Below are 20,740 nucleotides of genomic sequence, written 5' to 3' on the forward strand. Positions count from 1 at the left end.
CAAGGTCTTGCTGTGTTGCCCAGGCTGGAGGGCAGTGGCGCGATCATAGCTTACTGCAGCCCCAAACTACTAGGCTCAATTGATCCTCCTACCTTAGCCTCCCAAGTAGCTGAGATTACAGGTGTGTGGTGCCATACCTGGCTAATTTGTTTATTTTTATTTTTAGAGGTGGTGTCTTGCTATGTTGCCCAGGCTGGTCTCAAGTGATCCTCCTGCCTCAGCCTCCCAAAGTTCTGATATTACAGACGTGAGCTACCCTGCCCAGCTGGAAGTATGACTTTGGACTCTGGGAAGTTCTGCTCCGTGAAGAGATGTTCACGTGTTAAAACTACAGTGGTTGTCTGTGTGTCGGGGGCGGGTAGTTCTGAAACTCAAGGTGAGTAATTTCGTTTCCCAGAGCCTCAACTGTTCCATCTTTATGAAGGGGCGCTGAGATTTTATACAGGAGACTTGGAAAAAAATCGACTGTTTGTGAAAATGTTAGGTGTGAAACTTAAAGGAATTCTACTTTCCTTTAACTTTCATTTAATGAAAATATACTCCTAGGAAGCAGCTGCTGCCCAAACAGATGTATACAAGTTCCCTTTCGAGTCTTGCACCACTGAAAAAAAACGGTTCTCTCTGATGTTGTCAAATTCTTGAACAGCAAGCAAAAAAAAAAAAAAAAAAAAAAGACAAAAGACTTTCCCCCCTTTTTTTCCCTTGACAAACAGGAGTTTCTGATGACGTGTTAGTCACAAACCTTAAATGCAAACTGAGCCTGGGGATGAACCCCGAGAGAAATGGTGATGGAGTAGGCGGGGTGCATCCTGGAAAGGAATGGGGTGGATGAGTGGATGGGCTGGGAGGGCCGGGATCGGAGTTCGCTGAGGTCCCGTTTCTGTAGCTGAGAAGCCCGGTGACACTGCCCTCCGACCTCCTCAGTTTCCCCTCTCAGTGGGCAGACGCCCGGCAGCCCTCCTCGCAGGCTGATGTGAGGTGAGGGTGGGCCGTGCCCTGTGGGGTGCATCTGACAGCAAGTGCTCCTTACATAATACCATCAGCCTTGCTGTGATCGTGGCTCTACTTCCTATCAAATCTTTCCCTACGTTGTGAATTCCATGAATTTGAAAGTTCCCAGCTCCAGCTGGGGACGCTGACACAGGTTTGGCTTGGCCGCTTCGGACCTTCCTCCTCCCGCTCCGTGGAAGGCTGGCCAGCCCGCATTGTGTGTGCCTAGGGAGGCCATGAATAATGCATGTGGTCTGATTATGTAAATCTGCAGGTTTTCTTTCATTTTCAGCCAGTGCATGACAATGGGCTTTTTAGGGCCCTCTGCCGTCCCATTCTGTGGTTTGGTGTCTCTGCTGTGGGCCTGGCCTGCCAAGCCCTGGGGGACGCTGCCTCGGGAAGGAGCGAACTCTCCTGTGGGTACATCAAAGGACATCTCAGGACTCTGTTGCTGCCCAGATCTCCCTGGCATGGCACAGTGTAAAAGGAAATGGTCCTCTGCCCGAGGCAGCCCCACGACATGTGCAGATGGGGGCCTGTGATGTTTAATTCAGAGTGGTGAGTGCTGGAAAGGCCACGTCCAGAGCAGGGCGCTGCCTTCATTTTTGGGGGCTGCAAGTCAGGGAGCCTGTGGTCTGCAAGGTTTGTGGGATGAAGGCCAGGCCTCTGCAAGGAGCTCACCTGGTTGGTGGAGGGGGCACCCTTCTCTGGGGGTTTGGTTCTCTCTGAGCTCAGGCAGGCAACACACACAAACACACACATAGCGTCACACACAGGCAAACCCTCATGCACATGGTACACATGTGCGCACACACACACACGAGAATGCACACACATATAAAAGCTGACAGTTACAAGGAGGGGACTCACGGCCAACCCTGCAGAGAGCAGGAGAACCAGGGTCAGAGGGATCTGGGGTCAGGTCCCAGCCCTCCTTACCAGCCACTGTGTGCACTTGGGCGCCTCTTAACTCTCTGAGGCGCAGTTTCCTCATCTGTAAAATAGGGATCATCGTACCAGGCAGGGCTATTAGAGGCATTAATACGCCCTATCATGGCTGCAAAGCTCAGATGAGCCCAGTCCCTGGCCTGGAGACGGTCATGAAGAAACAGTGACTGTGGTTCTTTCCCTGACTTGCCTAACCCCAGCCTTGGGATCTGCTCCACCTTAGGCAAGAGTGGAGGAAAGGGAGAGTCTGGCTCTATTTAGAGGTCACTGTTCCAGTGCCTTGTGGACTGCAGGAGTGGATGATGAATATGTCAACTGCAAAGCAGACAGGAAAGCCCCTCTGCCAGCTTTCAGGGAGCTTTGGAAGCCGCCCGGGTGCTGCTCCTGTGTGACTTGCTTTGGGGAAACTTTCCAGTGTGTAGACCCTACCAGGTCTGAGGCACGACTCACCCAGGAGACCACTGCATGGGTCACGGGCAGCATGGGTCATGGGCAGCATGGGGAAGGCAGTGTCCACCGGCTGGTGCCAGGCCCTGGGCAGGTGCTTCAGAGACGGGACAAGCACCCTCACCATCCGAAAGCACTTGGCTCCTGAGGTATGACGACAGTGAGAGTGGACAGCAGATAGCGAGGGATGCCTGCATTCTTTCATCCTCACCATCCGCCTGCGAGGCAGGGGCTGGAAGCTCCCATCTACTAATGAGGAAAGCAAGGCTCAGAGAGGCAAAGAGATCTGCACAAGGTCGCACAGTTAAGTGCGGGGATTTGAGCCCAGGACTGGCTGACTCCTGTACCATGCTACAGATGAGATACCAGAGTGTGTGCGCGCGCGTGTGTGTGTGTGGTGGGAGGGGGACCCATTTTCGCTGGGTCACCAGCCTGAGACTGGAATCTCGGTTTCTCAAGCCAGTGCTATTTCCAACTCTGTGCCAGGGAGCAAATCTCATCCTCACACCTTTCCTCTGCGGCTCCTTCAGCCGGGAATGTCCACCCTCTCATCCCTTTGGTGCACAAACTCCAGCTCTCCTTTGCAGTCACTGGCGGTATTGTGGCTTTGGCAGGCCCTCGCTGCATGTTCTAACCAGGCTGAGTGCCCTTCCTGGACTGCACAGCCTCGACACCCTTCAGCTATGAAATCCACCTGAAGTCAGCTCTCTGTTCCACACTAAGGGATATGTTCTTCAAGGACATCCATCTGCCCATCCACCTGTAAACTCCTCAGTCCATCTATTCTTCCACCTGTCCATCAATCAACCTGTCTGTCCTTCTACCCATCCGTTCACCAAATATTTACTGGGTGTCTACTGCGTGCCAGGCACTCAGAATAGTGAATCCAAATCTCCACTCTCTGAGAGCTTATGTATCGCTAGCACCTGGCAGATTGATATAAATATGAATAACAACCACCATTAAAAAAAATACAGATGAGCACCATGAGTCTCAGAGAAGTTAAGAAACCTATCTAAGGTCACATAGTAAGTGGTTGAGCTCTGGTCTAAATCTAGGTCTGTCTGATGCAAAAGCTATCCAGTCGCCTTCCTTTGCATCCATCCCTGTGTTCTGTGCTACCTGGATCCTCCAGGGACCACCCTCGGCCATTGCTAATGGGAGCTGCAGGGCAGCCTGGGAGGTTCTGCCCTGGGCAGCAGCGCCTCACCTTCTGCTGCCGGATGGCCCTGTTGATCCTCTTCTCCTGGCACAGCTGGTGCTCCATGCGCTCCAGGGCCTCCTTCAGCAGGGCCTTCTCTTCGGCCTCTTTGTAGATATCATCCTCCAGCTTTGCCACCTGCGACTGGTACATCTCAACGGACACTTTGCTCCGCCTGGGTGCACAGGAGAGATGGCGTCTGTTTTTCCCTTATCTTTCCCAATCATCATCAATGTGCCAGACCCGGAAGTCTCTCAAAATACATCCACAGTGGGGGCTCACTCAGGAGTGTCATCACAAGCAGGAGAGCATGACGAAGATTTGGGGTACAGAGAGCAGAACGAGCCATTCATCAGCCGAATGTGTGTAGCGGGAGGGGATAAAGGATGTGCTGCCAGCCCCTCCTGACTTCCTGGGGAGTGGGGAACTGCGACTCTTGAAAATATGACCGAGCTGTCAATGTTACACAACTGGGAAACCGTAAGTCAAGGGTCGCAAGAGGTGCAGCTTGCACAGAAAATAGTTCACAGAATGGGGAAACCGTGCACTTCTGCAGCCGTGATCTCGGGGACAGAATTCCCTCTACCAGGCCTAGTCAGTGCCCTCCCTGTTCCCCTTCTGACATTGCAGGTATTCCACACTTGGGTCTCTGTCCTCCTGTCCCAGGCCTAGGGGTCTGCTGCTAGCCTGAGTTTAGCCAGGAGAAGGGAGGCCCGGGCCTTTCTGTGGGGACATGGGGGTGCCGAGGTACCTGAGCTGTTCAACGTCCTTTTCATATCCTCTCAACAGCTCCTCTTTCCTCCCCAGCTGGTTCTTGAGTTGGGTGATCTTATCAAACACCAGGTCGAGGTCCCTTTGTCGAAGCTGGTTGACCTTCTCCCTCTCCTGGCGGGAGAGGTATTTCATGGACACGTGGCCTGACATATTCTTGATGTTCATGAGACTTCCGAGGGTTTTGCTCATATCCAGGTACTACAAGGAAAACGTTCGCGCATAAGAGGCATTACCCGAGGCCGCTGGTGGCCGCTTTAAGGAGGCCAATGTCTAATTCTGTTTCATTCACTTTCTGCAATTGCAGAGAACACGCACATGCTTTGAAAGGAGTGCAACTGGGGCTTTCAGCATGACTTTCCTTTCTCCCACATCCATTTACGCTATGCCTTTTTTGAGAACCGGGGGTGAAAAATGACAACAGATATAAACACTTCATTCTAACCACCCAGCTTTTCAAGGAATTTGGCTATGCGATTCCTGACCCATGCTGGGATAGTAGGTAGGTCTTGCAGAGTTATTAGAGTAACTAAATAGGCATGTGAGGTTGATATTTAAACTATCCTGCGTTCAACACTGACTGCAGGGGCCCCAGGCTTTGGATTGGAGCAGGTTGGATGCTGGATGTACGTACCAGCTTTTCACTGAGCTCTAAAGCCTCAGCCACATCCATCTTCCCCGACTTCTCCATGGCTGAGCCGAACCTTGCGTTGCAAAGGCCATTCTGAGGCTGAAATCAGAAAGAAATGAAAGGCCTCTCTTGACATTCCATTATGACTTTCTATGACTGGAAGCTAAAGCACTGTGTGATTACCGAAGATTAACTCAAGAGAGTTGATTTTCAGTCCGCGTCCTGATCATTCCGTCTGATTCCTTTGTCAACTGCTTTCTTATAATTCTATTCCCACCCTTCAGAGAATGACTCTGTCTTTGAAGTCTCTGTAATTATACATCACTTGTCTTGTTCTTTGATCACCGCCTGTCTTCCCTCTAGAACAGTGGTTCTCAATTGGGGTGGTTTTGTCCCCTCCCCTGGGCCACTTGGCAGTGTTTGGACACATTTTTGATTGTCACAACTGCAGGCGGGGAGTGCTACTAGCATCTAGGGGGTAGAGAGCAAAGACGCTACTACACATCCACACATCCCCCCACAAACCACACCAGATTGTGGGGCCCTAAAATATCAACAGTGCTAAGGCCTGGAAACACTGGTCCAGATGAGAGTGCCATAGAAGCAGGGACGGTGTTGCTCTTTGCTCACTCTCCCCCTCCTTGTGCCCAGCATGGCGCCTGGCACAGAGTGGGCATGTTTGTCAAATGAATGAATGCAGGTTAAATAGAAAACATCCCCCCTCCTTTTATTAAAGGAATGCCATTTTCACGCAGCGGAAACTGGACGCTCACTTCCGACCCTTTCCAGAGATGATGCAGATGGTGGGTGAGCATCACTTCAGTGTGGGGAAAAGCAAGAGAGATCAGATTGTTACTGTGTCTGTGTAGAAAGAAGTAGACATGGGAGACTCCATTTCATTCTTTACTAAGACAAATTCTTCTGCCTTGAGATTCTGTGACCTTACCCCCAACCCCGTGCTCTCTGAAACATGTGCTGTGTCAAACTCAGGGTTAAATGGATTAAGGGTTGTGCAAGGTGTGCTTTGTTAAACAGATGCTTGAAGGCAGCATGCTCCTTAAGAGTCATCACCACTCCCTAATCTCAAGTACCCAGGGACACAAACACTGCGGAAGGCCGCACGGACCTCCGCCTAGGAAAGCCAGGTATTGTCCAAGGTTTCTCCCCATGTGATAGTCTGAAATATGGCCTCGTGGGAAGGGAAAGACCTGACCGTCCCCCAGCCCGACACCGGTAAAGGGTCTGTGCTGAGGAGGATTAGTATAAGAGGAAGGAATGCCTCTTGCAGTTGAGATAAGAGGAAGGCCTGTCTCCTGCCCGTCCCTGGGCAATGGAATGTCTCGGTATAAAACCCGATTGTACGTTCCATCTACTGAGATAGGGGAAAACCGCCTTAGGGCTGGAGGTGGGACATGCGGGCAGCAATACTGCTTTGTAAAGCATTGAGATGTTTATGTGTACGCATATCTAAAAGCACAGCACTTAATCCTTTACCTTGTCTATGATGCAAAGACCTTTGCTCACGTGTTTGTCTGCTGACCCTCTCCCCACAATTGTCTTGTGACCCTGACACATCCCCCTCTTGGAGAAACACCCACGAATGATCAATAAATACTAAGGGAACTCAGAGGCTGGCGGGATCCTCCATATGCTGAACGCTGGTTCCCCGGGCCCCCTTATTTCTTTCTCTATACTTTGTCTCTGTGTCTTTTTCTTTTCCAAGTCTCTCGTTCCACCTTACGAGAAACACCCACAGGTGTGGAGGGCAACCCACCCCTTCACTTCAGACCCTTTCCAGAGAGGAGACAGCTGTGCACCTGCTAAGACCCTGCTCAGCCGGCTGCTTGCTGAAAGCCCCAGCCAAAGGCATAGAAAAGCCACCAGGCCAAGCGGGGAGTCTGGAGGCCACGGACAACCCCCATACATCCCCTCACAACTAAATTGGGTTTTAAGTGCTCGCCACGAACACCAAGAGCATGTCAGCTTGCAGCATTTACCGGCTCTATACTGTAAACCTGGGAGATTAAAAAAAACAAAAACAAAAACAAAAAACCCATTCACAAAAATCTAAAAGCCTGAAGGTGACTGTGATAGGTAAGTGTGACATATGTGTCTATATTAAGAGTGGACACATTTATCTATCTATGAGATGAGAATAAAGCAGGTATTTAAAGATGACAATAAATTGGGCAGTTTTGCTACAAAAAGAACCTAAAACGCAGCTTGGTGTCTCCAGCTCCCTGAACTGCATCCTCTGCACTCCCCTTCAGAATCCCCTCTCTTTTCCTGCAGCTTGCAGGAGTCCGGAGGGAGGGTGACCTAAGGAAGAGTCCAGGCTGCAGGTTCGATCACACCATCCCCATCTCCTTCTCTGCAGACCAGCAGGCTGCAAGAGGCGGACCTCCAGGGACACAGTCCTGGCTCTGTCATTCATTATCTTTGTGACCTTGGGTGAAGTGCTTGACCTTCTGAAGCCTTAATTTTTCTTTTCCTTTCTCTTCTTTTCTTTTTTTTTCGACGGAGTTTCACTCTTTCGCCCAGGCTGGAGTGCAGTGGTGCGATGTTGGTTCACTGCAACCTCCGCCTCCCGGGTTCAAGTGATTCTCGTGCCTGAGCACGGATGTGCACCACCATGCCTGGCTAAGTTTTGTATTTTTAGCAGAGACGGGGTATTGCCATGTTGGCCAGGCTGGTCTCAAACTTCTAGCCTCAAGTGATCTGCCTGCCTCGGCCTCCCAAAGTGTTGGGATTACACGCGTGAGCCACCGTGCCTGGCCTGAAGTCTTCATATTTCTTATCTGTAAAACGGGGATAACAATGGTAACTGACCCAGGCTGCTGTGTGGATTAAATGAAATAACGCATGTGAAGGGCTCTGCTCAATGCCTGGTATACAGTAAGCACTCAGTAAATGCCAGCTGTTCTTCCTCCTGCTCCTTCTCTTCATTTTTCTTTTTGAGACAAAGTCTCATTCTGTCACCCAGGCCAGAGTGCAATCATGTGATCTTGGCGCACTGCAGCCTCCACTTCCTGGGCTCAAGTGATTCTCTAGCCTCAGCCTCCTGAGTAGCTGGGACTACAGGCGTGAGCCACCAATGCCTGGCTAACTTTTTGTAGAGACAGGGTCTCGCCATGTTGCCCAGGCTGGTCTCGAACTCCTGAGCTCAAAGTGATCTGCCCGCCTTGGCCTCCCAAAGTGCTGGGATTACAGGCATGAGCCACTGTGCTTGGCCCCTTTATCTTAATTTGAATTGCTGCCAGTGTTGTGTCGGAAGATTGAGGACTTTTGAGAGAGTGGAGAGGTTTCCTGCTGCATGGTGTCTGTGGTGGCACTGAGGCCCTGTGGAGGGGAAGGCCCGTCTTGGGAGCGGGTCAGTCTGTGGTGGGACTGGAGCACTGCCAAGGGGAAGGCCTGTCTTGGGAGCGGGTAAGGCTGGGAATCAAACTGATCTCAACCTGGAGGCTGTCCCTCCACTCCCACCCTCAGGGAAGTAGGGTTTGATTTTCTCTAGAAAACCAGCTCATTTCCAAAGACCCTCTTCCTGGACTCTCGCAAATGTCCAGAAAAACTGCCGAGAGAATGTAGGATAGCCTCATTATTTCTTCTAGAAGCCTGTGTGGTGTGGATCCAGCTGCGGCAGCACACGTGCCCTCGGCGGGTCCTGTGACAGATGCTGACCTGTCACGTGTCCATCAAATGCCCAAACATCCATTTAGGGTAAAAAGGCACCTTCAACTGCACAATCAAATCACTTCTGGAAATCCTGTTGTCCCCGCTGGAGAGCAGTGGCACGATCATAGCTCACTGTAGCCTCAAACTCCTGAGCTCAAGTGATCTTCCCATGTCAGCCTCCTGACTAGCCAGGACTGCAGGTACCTGGCTCCATGCCTGACTAGCGTATTTTTAATTTTTTTGTAGAGATGGGGTCTCGCTATGTTTCCCAGGCTGGTCTCAAGCTCCTGACCTCAAGCGATACCCTTCTCTTGGCCTCACAAAGTGGTGGGATGACGGGCGTGAGCCACCACACCTGGCCTATTTAAATAATTTTAATAATAACATCTATCATTTATTAAGTTTTTCCTCTGAGCCAGGCACTAGGCTAAGTGCTTTCCAGAATTATCTCCTTCAGTATTTTTGTCATCATTTTACAGCTGGGAAATGGAGTCCCAGAAAGGTCAAGAGCCTTGCCCAAGGTCACACAGCTCGCAGAGCTCGGATCTGGACACAGGTCCCTCTGACTCTAGGAACTTGTGTGCTCTGAATCACGGATCCCTTCTCCTGCCTTTTATGTGGTTGTGTTTTTCAGGTAACAGCGAAAAGCAAACTTTAGGCAAACTCATGGCATAACATGATCTGTTCGCCTGCTGAACATGTTCCGCAGAATATCACCCGTGATCGGCCGGGCGCGGTGGCTCACACCTGTCATCCCAGCACTTTGGGAGGCCGAGGCGGGCGGATCATGAGGTCAGGAGATCAAGACCATCCTGGCTAACAAGGTGAAACCCTGTCTCTACTAAAAATACAAAAAATTAGCCGGGCGTGGTGGTGGGTGCCTGTAGTCCCAGCTGCTCAGGAGGCTGAGGCAGGAGAATGGCATGAACTTGGGAGGCGGAGCTTGCAGTGAGCCAAGATAGTGCCACTGCACTCCAGCCTGGGTGACAGAGCGAGACTCTGTCTCAAAAAATAAATAAATAAATAAATAAAATAAAATAAAAATAAATAAAAATAAAAAATAAAATAAAGAATATCATACATGATCTGGAAAGGGGGCCCGCCATGCTTCAGCGATTAACGTGGCCCAATGTCAACACCATGCGGAACCATACTGTGGGCAAGTGGAAGGCTACCTTTCTGTGCAAACCCTGGACAACCGGTATGGTCGGGGCCCCAGCTAGTGAGTATAGACAGCAGCCATCCCCAAACCACTGACATGTATGGCTGTGCCAGGGAACGCAGCTAGTGTCTGCCCTCAGGCCCCTCCTCTCCACATGCCAGTCACAGCAGAGAGAATTTTCTTTGGTTACCGCTAGGATCTCTATTCTTGAGAGAGTTGGCAAATCCGGTTTTGCATCCAGTAGTATTTTCTGGACATTGTTTTCCATTCTGAGGTTCTTTAAATCTAGAAATGATTCATTCTGGTGGTCTTTATGATCTGTAAAAGAAATAAAGTAGACTCAAAAGAAAGGCTCAGGAAGAAGTTGTTTCATGTAATAACCATAGCAACTATTTACAGGACACTTACACAGGCCTGTTTTAATCCTTATGACCTCCCGTGGCAGATGAGGACACAGTCCCAGAGAGATTAAATGACCTGGCCAAGGTCACCCGGCTCATAGGAGGCTGCAGCCACACAGGTATCAGCACCGAGACCATTGAGGGTGGACTTTGCTAAGGTCCTTCAGCCATGGAACCAAGACGGAACTTGAACCCAGGCTTCCAGGTCCTAGACCAGTGCCCCAGCCTGCAGTGGGCCCCAAGTCTTAGGAGAGTTCTACCCCCTCTAAAGGGGGTACTGTAAGTGGTTCTCCAACATGGATCCTTAGACAGTATTCATCCATGACAAAGTTCTCACCCAGCCACCATGAAATAAGAAAAAGTAGGCTGGGCGTGGTGGCTCTCGCCTGTAATCTCAGCATTTTGGGAGGCTGAGGCGGGTGGATCACAAGGTCAGGAGTTCAAGACCAGCCTGACCAATATGGTGAAATCCCGTCTCTACTAAAATATAAAAATTGGCCAGGTGTGGTGGCTAGTTCCTGTAGTCTTAGATACTAGGGAGGCTGAGGCAGGACAATCACTAGAACCTGGGAGGCGGAGGTTGCAGTGAGGCAAGAATGCACCACTGCACTCCAGGCTGGGTGACAGAGCGAGACTGTCTCAAAACAAAAACAAAAACAAAAACGTACAATAGTGAGTTATGCATGAAATCCTATTTATTTAATATCAAGGCCCGCACTTGACTCTGAGATCATGGTCTGCCCATCTTTTTGTGTATTACAATGTCCTCCGAGTTCTGGGATGATGCAGATAAAACATGGTAGTCCTGGCAAACTGGTCAGTCCCCAAAGTGAGCCGGAGTCTGGGGTCCACTGCTCTGACTAGGAAGGAGGAGACTTACCTGGTGAGCGCGCCTTCTCGAGTTCTTTAATTCGCGCTCGAAGTTCAGATAAGGCCTTTTTCTGACGCTGAATGACCTCCTCGTGCCGGGACCCTTTGCACCTGACCCCTAGATCGCTGAAGGATTGCTGCTGTGGGCAGAATGGGGTGGGCAGCATTTGATCAGGGATTAGAAGATTTCTCTTACATTCACAGAAATGTGAACAATTCATGTATAGAGGAACCCAGTCACTTAGCACCTTTGGAAAAATAGCATTAGGGCTTCAGTAGAGATAGAATTTACATTTTTCATCTCAAATATCGGGTCACATGTAGGAAGACTTCCAACTTTCTTATTTAGCATTACTATAAATAAAAGAGCCCCTCCACGTTCCCTCTCCACGTTTTATTTTTTCTTCTAATACTGTTCTATGCCTAGGTTTCCATTTGCTGTCATGCTGGTCTTGTTTCTGAACAATCACAGCCAATTCTACTCCCGGAGGGGCATTTTCAGATGAGAACCCATGATGCTTTCTTTTAACTGGTGATAAGGATGATTATTTAATATTTGCTAGGGGGATTTGATAGATTGGCTCTTGGTTGGGCTGGAGAAATGAAAACCTTCCTCTGAGGCTTCGGAGCTTCTGGAACCCCACGGAACTTTCTGTGGTGAAGGGAATGTTTTATACCTGCACTGTCCAATATGGTAGCCACTAGACCCAGATGGACCATCCTAAACAGCTCAGGTTAGAGTTGGGTTTTTTTTTTGTGTGTGTGTTTTTGTTGTTTGTTTTGGTTTTTGGATCTTGCTCTGTTGGGTCTTGCTCTGTTGCCCAGGTTGGAATGCAATGGCATGATCACGGCTCACTGTAGCCTCTACCTCTGCGCTCAAGCGATCCTTCCAGCTCTGCAGCTGGAACTACAAGTGTGTGCCACCACGCCCGACTAATTTTTCTCTATTTTTTTGTAGAGACAGGATGTTGCTTTGTTGCCCACACTGGTCTCAAACTCCTGAGCTCAAGCAATCCTCCTGCTTCCGCCTCCCAAGGTGCTGGGATTACAGGCATCAGCTACTGTAACCAGCCTAGAGTTGGGTTTACTAAGAGCACAGACAAAGAAAGGCCTTTTTCACCATTTTTTTTTTTTTTTTTGACGGAGTCTTGCTCTGTCGCCCAGGCTACAGTGCAGTGGCGTGATCTCGGCTCACTGCAACCTCCACCTCCCGGGTTCAAGCGATTCTCCTGCTTCAGCCTCCTGAGTAGCTGGGATTACAGGTGCATGCCACCACGCTCAGCTAATTTTTTGTGTATTGTTGGTAGAGACGGGGTTTCACCACGTTGGCCAGGCTGGTCTCGAACTCCTGACCTCGTGATCCGCCTCCCTCGGCCTCCCAAAGTGCTGGGATTACAGGTGTGAGCCACTGTGCCCAGCCGTCTTTTTCATCTTTTAAGGGTCATGTACCCTTTTAAGATTTGGAAGCATGCAGGGTTTTTTCCTCCAGAAAAATTCACATTGACACCAATATTTGCATACAACGTCCAGAGGGTCAAGACCTCCTGAAGTCCATTCATAAACTCTGAGCTAAACAATGCTTCTCTAGGGTAAGAAATTCATTCATTCATGTCACATCGATTTATTGAGCACCTCTATGTGCCAAGGCTTATTCTAGGCTCTGGGGATTGAGTAGTTGCTAAACCCAGCAACATCCCTGTTGTCATAGATTTTGCATCCTCATGTGGGCAGACAGACAACAAGGTGAAAATATCTGGTGGAAGTTATAAATGGTAAAGAGAAAATTAAGTGGGGAAACAGGGTGGGATGTTGGGAACGGTTTTCATTTGTAGATAGAGTTGCCAGGGAAGGCTTCAGTCAAATTGGCAAGAAAGAGAAGAAACTGACAATCTGGCTCTTTTATAATACTTTTAAAAATACCAGTTTTGGTTCATTTCATGCATATACATATACATATATAGATAGCTATAGATATGGAAGATAATATATATGTAGTATGAAGTGAACCAAAATTATTTTAGAAGTTGCCTATCCATCTATCTATTGAATGGTAGCAGTGGCTGCATGCCGGACACTGTTCTAGGCACTGGGGCGAGATCAGGGAGCAGGCAGACCAGCCCTTGCTGCTGTGGGTGCATTTTCTATGGGGCAGACAGGTAACAGACAGACAGGCGCACAAATACTCTGATTCTGGAGAATGATAAGTGCTCCAGGAAAAGAACGCAGAGGAGAGCAAAGGAGACATCTGTTTGTTCTTCCTCCTTTGATGGTTCAAATGCTTATCAGAGGCCTGTATGACACATCCCCGGCCCTGTGCTAGCCACACTGCCACCAGGGGAACAGGGCCCGTGGCCTCCTACAAGGGGTTCAACAGTGCCGTCTGAGGCCCTCCTGGGACGGTCCCCTACCCCCACCCCCATGTCCCCACCACTCGTTCCCTTCCTTCCTTCCGGCTCTGCTCCAGGTCTCCTCCAGCACAGGCCTCCCTGACCACCTGATCACCTGACCACCCCCATGCCCCCACGTCACTGTGCTGAATCCTGCTGTGCAGTTCCTCAGAGCGCTTATTCCCACTGGACATTTTACTTGATCTTGGCTTGTTTATTTCTGTGTCTCTCCTCCCAGACGACAGGCTCCGTGAGAGCAGTCTTTATCTCCTTTGAAGACTGTGCTATTCCCAGGGCCCAGCACTGTGTCTGAGCACAGTAGGTACTCAATAAATACAGAGCCTGTCAGAAACAGGAGCTGTAAGGAGCTTGCCCTGGCTTTCCAGCTGGGACCAGGGCTCAGCAGCTGTGAGAGAGAGGCAGCCCACCCTGCCTGAGCTTAGTAGGGCCTCGCTTGTCCTCGGACCCTGACTCCAGCCTGCTCACAGGATGCGTGGCTGGTTCCCTTCTAGCGTTGGCTCTACACTGGCCTTGGTCACCTCTTGAGGATGCGTGTTTGCCCTGGCAGTAAACAACCTGGAATGTTCTCCCTTGCTCTCTGTCTCTCTGTGTATAGCAGGGGGCAGCAGATACTGAGTTTTGGGGGCGCAGGGGTAGCCATGCATTAAGGCTCCGTCACAGCCTGTGCTTGGCCTGAGGGGTACCAGGAGCTCCATGTGACCCCTCCTTGCGGATCTGCTGGGAATTTATTTATTTGGAGAGGATGAGATTCTTTCTCATACAACTCTTAAGCCCTCTGACCCACTCTGGCTTAGAAAGCAGGAAGGAGCCCGAAGGAGGAAAACCATTCCAAGAAGGAACAAATACATTTTCCCTTTTATCTTGCAGTCTCCCTCCCCCATCCTCCTCCACTAATCCTTCCACATAATATAAACTAAAAGTCAAGGGCATCCCAGTTCAACAATCCAGTCCAACAGACATGCACAGAGTCCAAGGGCGTTTGGTGTGGGCGGGACCCTGTAGGTCTTCTCCTATCCCTGGCATAGGGCCTGACACACAGCAGGTGCTCAATAGTTGTTGAGTGAATGAATATGGGTCAGGTTCTGCTGTAAGAGCCTGGGATTCCAACAGGAGTGCCACACACCCCCTGCCCCACGGAGCTTACGGCCACGTGGACCTGCTGCAGCCCCTGCCTTCCTGGTTGCCCTGAGCAACCAGGAGACAATTCTGTTAAAGTGCTCTGGACAGCAATCGATGCCAAGGACAGCTGGCTGGACCTCGAGCCCTTTCGTTCAAGCTGTTTGCGGCCCTGGCTCAATGCTGTCTGGCAGGGGAAAGGCATCTCTGAGAGAGCCGGAAAGCAAGCTGACACATTTGGCCTGGCTTCCCAGTGAAAATCCAAAGCCCATTACTGGAACGCCATGCTCTCTAGGCTCAAAAAGCCCTGGGGAAAGAATAGCCCCAGGCTCCAGGAAACCAGGGCCTTGAGGAACCACTGAGTCTCACCATTGCATGCTGCGGATCATGGGGAGTATCACAGCCCCAGTCATAGGGACAGAGTGTGAGCACCCGCTTCCAGGGCGGCCCAATGAAGGCTGTTTTCACTCAAAGACACACTCCCATCAGATGCTTCTGGGCAGGTGCATGGAACAGCTACCAAGACACAGCCATGGAGCACTCACTACGTGGCTCTTTGGGAAGGCAGTTTGGCCCCATCAAGCACAATTCAGGAAGAACAAGTACATTAACGACAGCATTGCACAAGAGGAGAAATAACCTAAGTGTCCATCAAGAGGGGACTGGTTGGAAAAAAGAAACACAGTGGAATTCTACACAACCATTTAAAAGGGTGAGGCAGATCTTCATATACTTGCAAATATGCCCATTAAATACTGTTATGTAAAAATAAACCCATGTTGCAGAAGGTACATGGTTTGAAACCATTAGCAAAAAAATTATCTACTAAACAAATATCTATATGGGCCAGGCGTGGTGGCCCACACTTGTAATCTCAGCACTTTGGGAGGCTGAGGCAGGAGGATCTCTTGAGTCCGGGAATTCAAGACAAGCCTGGGTAACATGGTGAAACCTCATCTGTACTAAAAATACAAAAATTCGTCAGGTGTGGTGGTGTGCGTCTGTAGTCCCAGCTACTAGGGAGGCTGAGGCAGGAGGATCATTTGAACCTTGGGAAGTTGAGGCTGCAGTGAAGTTGTGATTGCACCACTACATTCCTGCCTGGATGACAGAGTGAGACCTTTCCTCAAAATAAATGAATGAATGAATAAATAAATATGTGTATGGGTTTGTGTGTGTTTGTTCAGGTGTGTATATACATAAAATGTATTTCTCAACCAACCCATAAGGTGGGGGTGGTCATTACTGTCAGAACAGGGAACTGGTGTACAGTGACCTCCCCAAGGTCACAGAGTTTCTAAGTGGAGGAGTTGGGATTCGAACACAGGTGGAGCGAATCCACACCTGATCTTCAGTCACTGCATTTTCTTGACCATGTGAGAACGTGGAGGCCTCTCCGAGGGAAAGATCTCATGGCATGCACATCACACCGTGGACAGCTGTGACCTCTGGTGACTGTGACTAAAGAGGCAGTATTCTGTGATTTACTTTATACATTTCACACAAGCAAGCCATACTTTTGGAACTTAGAATGAAAGTGTCTTCAAAAGGAAAGAAAGCCACCACTGCGCTGTGTCTTTGCACATCCTTCCAGTACCCGGGAGTGGGTGGCACTCACCTCTTGGCTGCTGGAGAAGGCCTCAGTGTGGACGGGTTCTATCTGCACAGAGGTGTCACACGTCTGGGTCTTCTTCCGGGGCTTCTGTTCCTTCTCTGTGTTCAGCTGGAGTCTGTGTTTCTCTTGGGAAGCCCTAGGGTAGAGAAGAGGGGGATGGCACGAGGTTCTGGAAACCACAAATTACTTTTACACTCATTGGAAGACCAGGACATGGAGCTCTATTTTTATAGGAAACAGAATTCTTTTGAGACTTGTTTCCTGTTCCCATATTTCTAGAGAATTCAGTTTCAGGGGACTTATGGGAGAGTGGCCAGGGCAGGGAACACCTGCCCTTGGTTCCTGCACGGGGGCTGAAGACACCTGCTGTGGCTTTACAGGGACATTCACTGCATGTCTGCTGTTTCTAACACTTTATGTGTGGCTAACCCTTCTATCTCTCATCACAATCCCACAAGTTAGGTACTCTGCTTGTCTCATTTTACAGACAAGTAAAGAGACACACAGCAATCTGCCTGCAGTCACCTTTCTTGTAAGTGGATGGTCTGGCTATTTTTTTTTTTAGATGGAGTTTTGTTCTTGTTCTTCCACCCAGGCTGGAGTGCAATGGTGTGATCTTGGCTCACTGCAACCTCCGCCTCCCAGGTTCAAGCAATTCTCCTGCCTCAGCCTCCCGGATAGCTGGGACAGGCATGCACCACCACATCTGGCTAATTTTGTATTTTTAGTAGAGACAGGGTTTCACTATATGTTGGCCAGGCTAGTCTCAAACTCCTGACCTCGGGTGATTCGCCTGCCTCAGCCTCCCAAAGTGCTGGGATTACAGGCGTGAGCCACTGGGCCTGGTCTAGGGTCTGGCTTTGAAACCAGGCAGCCAGGTCTGGAGTCTGCTCCTTTAGCCACTGTGTGAATCTGCTTTGGCCACGAGGCACACAAAGCTACCAGATATCCACAAAACATCAATTTCAGTCAAACTCTTTTTTTTGTGAAAAGAGGACTCATTCTAAAATATGGATAAGCTGAGGGTAAAAGTACAACTCACGGGGATTTTTAAAGATGAACCCATGGGACAATGACAATATTTTGTATGTATTTTAAGCTGACACCTCCAGTTTATTCATTTGTTAAATAAATATTAAGTTCCCTTATGTGCTGGGCTGGGAAATCAATAGTGGGCAAGGTCTACACAGACCCTGTCCTCGTGGGGAGGGCAGACAATAAACAGGCAATGGGGCCGGGCGCGGTGGCTCATGCCTGTAATCCCAGCACTTTGGGAGGCCGAGGTGGGTGAGTCACTTGAGGTCAGGAGTTCGAGACCAGCCTGGCCAACATGGTTAATCTCCATCTCTACTAAAAATACAAAAAAATTAGCCAGGCCTGGTGGCTCATGCCTGTAGTCCCAGCGACTCCAGAGGCTGAGGCACGAGAATGGCTTGAACCCGGGAGGCAGAGGTTGCAGTGAGCCAAGATCGTTCCACTGCACTCCAGCCTGGGCAACAGAGTGAGTGAGATTCTGTCTCAAAAAAACAAACAAACAACAACAACAACAACAAAACAGGCAAAGGTAGCCTTGCTGTGTGCTAAGTGGTAGGTTAGACAGAGTGCAGGGGCTGAGGGAGCCCAAGCACAGCAGGATCCCTTGGCTATGCTTGGTGAGGGTGAGTGAGGGAGGGCTTCCTGGAGGAAGTGGCATTTAAGCAGAGACCTGTCATCTGCAATATTGGACAAGGAAGTTTGAGAAGCACAGAATAAGCCAAGCCATGAAACACATATCATTCATTCATTCAACTCCTCAAGCAGCATGTACTGAACCCTCTCTCTGCAATACTCAGCGGCTCCCCACGGCAGGCAAACAATCCCCACAACCCGGCCCCCACCCACCCAACCTGAGTGCCTCCTCAAGGGCCTTCAGCTCCCGGTCTTTCTTTTCTACCAGGCTGCTCATCTGGGCCATCTTCTCCTTGAGCACACTCAGCTCCTTGCTCTGCTGCTGGACCAGCACCACGTTCCGCTCCAGTTCCATCTTCTGCTTCTCGTTTAGCTCCCCTGGGAGTGACAGGAGGGCCGGTAAGGGGGTCTCTGCCTCCCGGGTTCAAGTGATTCTCCTGCCTCAGCCTCTTGTGTACGTGGGATTACGGGCATGCGCCACCACACCTGGCTAATTTTTGTATTTTTAGTAGAGACAGGGTTTCACCATGTTGGCCAGGCTGGTCTCAAACTCCTGACCTCAGGTGATCCACCCGCCTCAGTCTCCCAAAGTGCGGGGACTACAGGTGTAAGGCAGCTACTATTAGCATCCTTACTTCACAGATGCAGAAACTGAGGCTCAAAGAGGTAAGGGACTTACTTGGGGTCATGCAACTAAGAATGAGCAGATATAGAATTGGGCCCAACATCTCCCGTGAACTTGGCATTGTAGCCTCTACCCCACACTTTCTCATATCTTATTACAAAAAAACTCAGCCATAAATGTCTTGGGGGTGTTAACAGGAATAGCTACAGGGAGCAAATACCCTGTAGGGTTTGGGATGGGGACAAGATAAGAGCATTCTCTTCCCTTCCTCCACTTCCTCGGGCTTAGTTCCATCTTCCAGCTCCTGCCTGTTTATGCCCTTTGGCTTGAGGGAGAGTAGAGACGGGAAAGAGAGGCTGCTATCAGATGCAAGAAGGAGGGAGGCAGAAGTAAAAGCACAGAGACAAGGAGGAACAAAGCAGGAATATGAAGGCGGCATTGTTTGTGTCTGTCCAGAACAGCAGAGAACTCAGTTATTTTGCCCCTACTCTAGGGGCCACTCATGTCCATGTCAACCCTAGGAAGAAGGCGTGTTGTCTCTACTTGGCATCTGAGAAAGAGAAGGCCTGGAGAGGCCCCCTTGCCCTAGGTCCCAAAGCTAGTGAGTGCCGGGGCTTGTGCAAACTGGCCTGCCGCAGGGAGATCCCAGGATTTCCCTCCAAGCCTTTGCTTCCAGAAGCAAATCTGTGCTAAAGGAAAATTATCCCTGAAGAAGAAAGTTGCATTTCAGTGCAGAGGTCCAAAGTCCTCTGGAGAATGTGCCCTGCGCCCCTTGGCATTGAGTCAGAGATTCAGTGGGGGTAGGAATCAGGGACATATTCAGGATACGGCTTTTGCTGACCCTGAGTTAAAGGTGCTGCGACAGCACAGGGAAGCAGGATTTTTTATGCCAAGGTTTTCAACTCTTTTTTTTTTTTTTTTTTTTTTTGAGACAGAGTCTCGCTTTGTCGCTCAGGCTGGAGTGCAGTGGCGCGATCTCAGCTCACTGCAACCTCCACCTCCTGGGTTCAAGCAATCCTCTGCCTCAGCCTCCTGAGTAGCTGGGATTACAGGTGCCCACCACCACACCCAGCTAATTTTTGTATTTTTAGTAGAGGTGGGTTTTCACCATATTGGCCAGGCTGGTCTTGAACTCCTGACCTTGTGATCCAACTGCCTTGGCCTCCCAAAGTGCTGGGATTACAGGCGTGAGCCACTGCGCCCAGCCGATTCTTAAGCCTCATCTCTTTCCTTTCTCGAGTGGGTCAGGAGGTCAAGAGACACCAGAAATTGTTCAAACCTCTCAAATCCGACATTCTGCTGTGGGCTTCGGTAAGGTCTTTCCTTAACTTCATGATGACCTCCTGCTGAGACAGAATTTCCTTCTGAGCAGCCAATAAGTCATCTCTGAAATTCACAAAAACAGGTGAAGTCAGTTCAACTCAAACTCCATGTTATCTCCTGAGTGTCAGGAAGGGGCCAAGTACAAATGCAAAGAGATTCTCAATCACGGTCCATGCGATGCCAGTCCCAGCAAAGGATGAGGACAGTCTTCAAAAACTCTAAAAGAAAAACGACTTTTTTCATGCACCTCATTTAAGAAAATACATTAAGGCCAGGCACCAGGCATGTGCTTGTAATCCCAGCACTTTGGGAGGCCAAGGCTGGAGAATTACTTGAGCTCAGGAGTTTGAGACCAGCCTGGGCTACATAAGTCAGAACCCCGTCTCTACAAAAAAAAAAAAAAAAAAAAAAAATTAGCCAGGCATAGTGGTGTGTGGCTGTTGTCCCAGCTACTCGGGAGGCTGAGGTGGGAAGATTGCTTGAGCATAGGAGTTGAAGGCTGCACTCCAGCCTGGGTGGCAGAGCAAGACCCCATCTCTAAGAAAAAAAAAAAGAAAGAAAGAAAAAAGAAAATCCATTGAGATAGAACACAGGATCTGGCTGAGTTGAGTCTGCGGCTCAAACATGCCTTGCATGAGACTGATACCCACTACCCACCATCATGAATTGATGTGCCTGTGGACTTCTGATGGTGGAGGGACAGGGGAAGACTATTTTGGGGAGGTTCAGGGATTCTTTGGGGACAGGGAAGCAAAAAGAGAGGAAGACAATGTGGATGTGTTCTCTCAGCAGCCCCTTTGAATTCCTGGTGGAGAGAGGTGGGGCCAGATGTGAATGAATGGTGTTCTTCCGGGAGCCAGTGGAAGTGTGGCCCAGCCAACAGGGGCCCAGG

The 20,740-nt window shown here is 49.8% G+C and overlaps 1 protein-coding gene across 44 annotated transcripts in view; it reads right to left on the bottom strand.

The window, feature by feature from the left end:
- The window catches only part of FHAD1 (forkhead associated phosphopeptide binding domain 1), a 164,137-nt gene that overhangs the window by 14,586 nt on the left and 128,811 nt on the right, over positions 1–20,740 (bottom strand). For 23 of the 44 annotated variants that reach the window (XR_010148058.1, XR_010148056.1, XM_054662864.2 and 20 more), the window contains 8 exons: positions 19,805–19,911; positions 18,119–18,278; positions 16,236–16,368; positions 11,104–11,233; positions 10,013–10,140; positions 4,992–5,087; positions 4,338–4,558; positions 3,596–3,761 (listed from right to left, as the gene is read on the bottom strand). Coding sequence is in view for 36 of the 44 variants with exons in the window: in XM_054662864.2 (XP_054518839.1) it covers positions 3,596–3,761; positions 4,338–4,558; positions 4,992–5,087; positions 10,013–10,140; positions 11,104–11,233; positions 16,236–16,368; positions 18,119–18,278; positions 19,805–19,911 (1,141 nt within the window). In the remaining 8 variants the exon portion in view is untranslated. Of the gene's footprint in view, positions 1–2,388; positions 2,635–3,595; positions 3,762–4,337; positions 4,559–4,991; positions 5,088–10,012; positions 10,141–11,103; positions 11,234–16,235; positions 16,369–18,118; positions 18,279–19,804; positions 19,912–20,740 lie in introns of those variants that run through there. The other 21 variants (XR_010148060.1, XM_054662831.2, XM_054662808.2 and 18 more) reach the window with 6 other exon arrangements.

This window comes from Pan troglodytes, chromosome 1, assembly GCF_028858775.2.
Source record: "Pan troglodytes isolate AG18354 chromosome 1, NHGRI_mPanTro3-v2.0_pri, whole genome shotgun sequence".
Classification (NCBI taxonomy): domain Eukaryota; kingdom Metazoa; phylum Chordata; class Mammalia; order Primates; family Hominidae; genus Pan; species Pan troglodytes.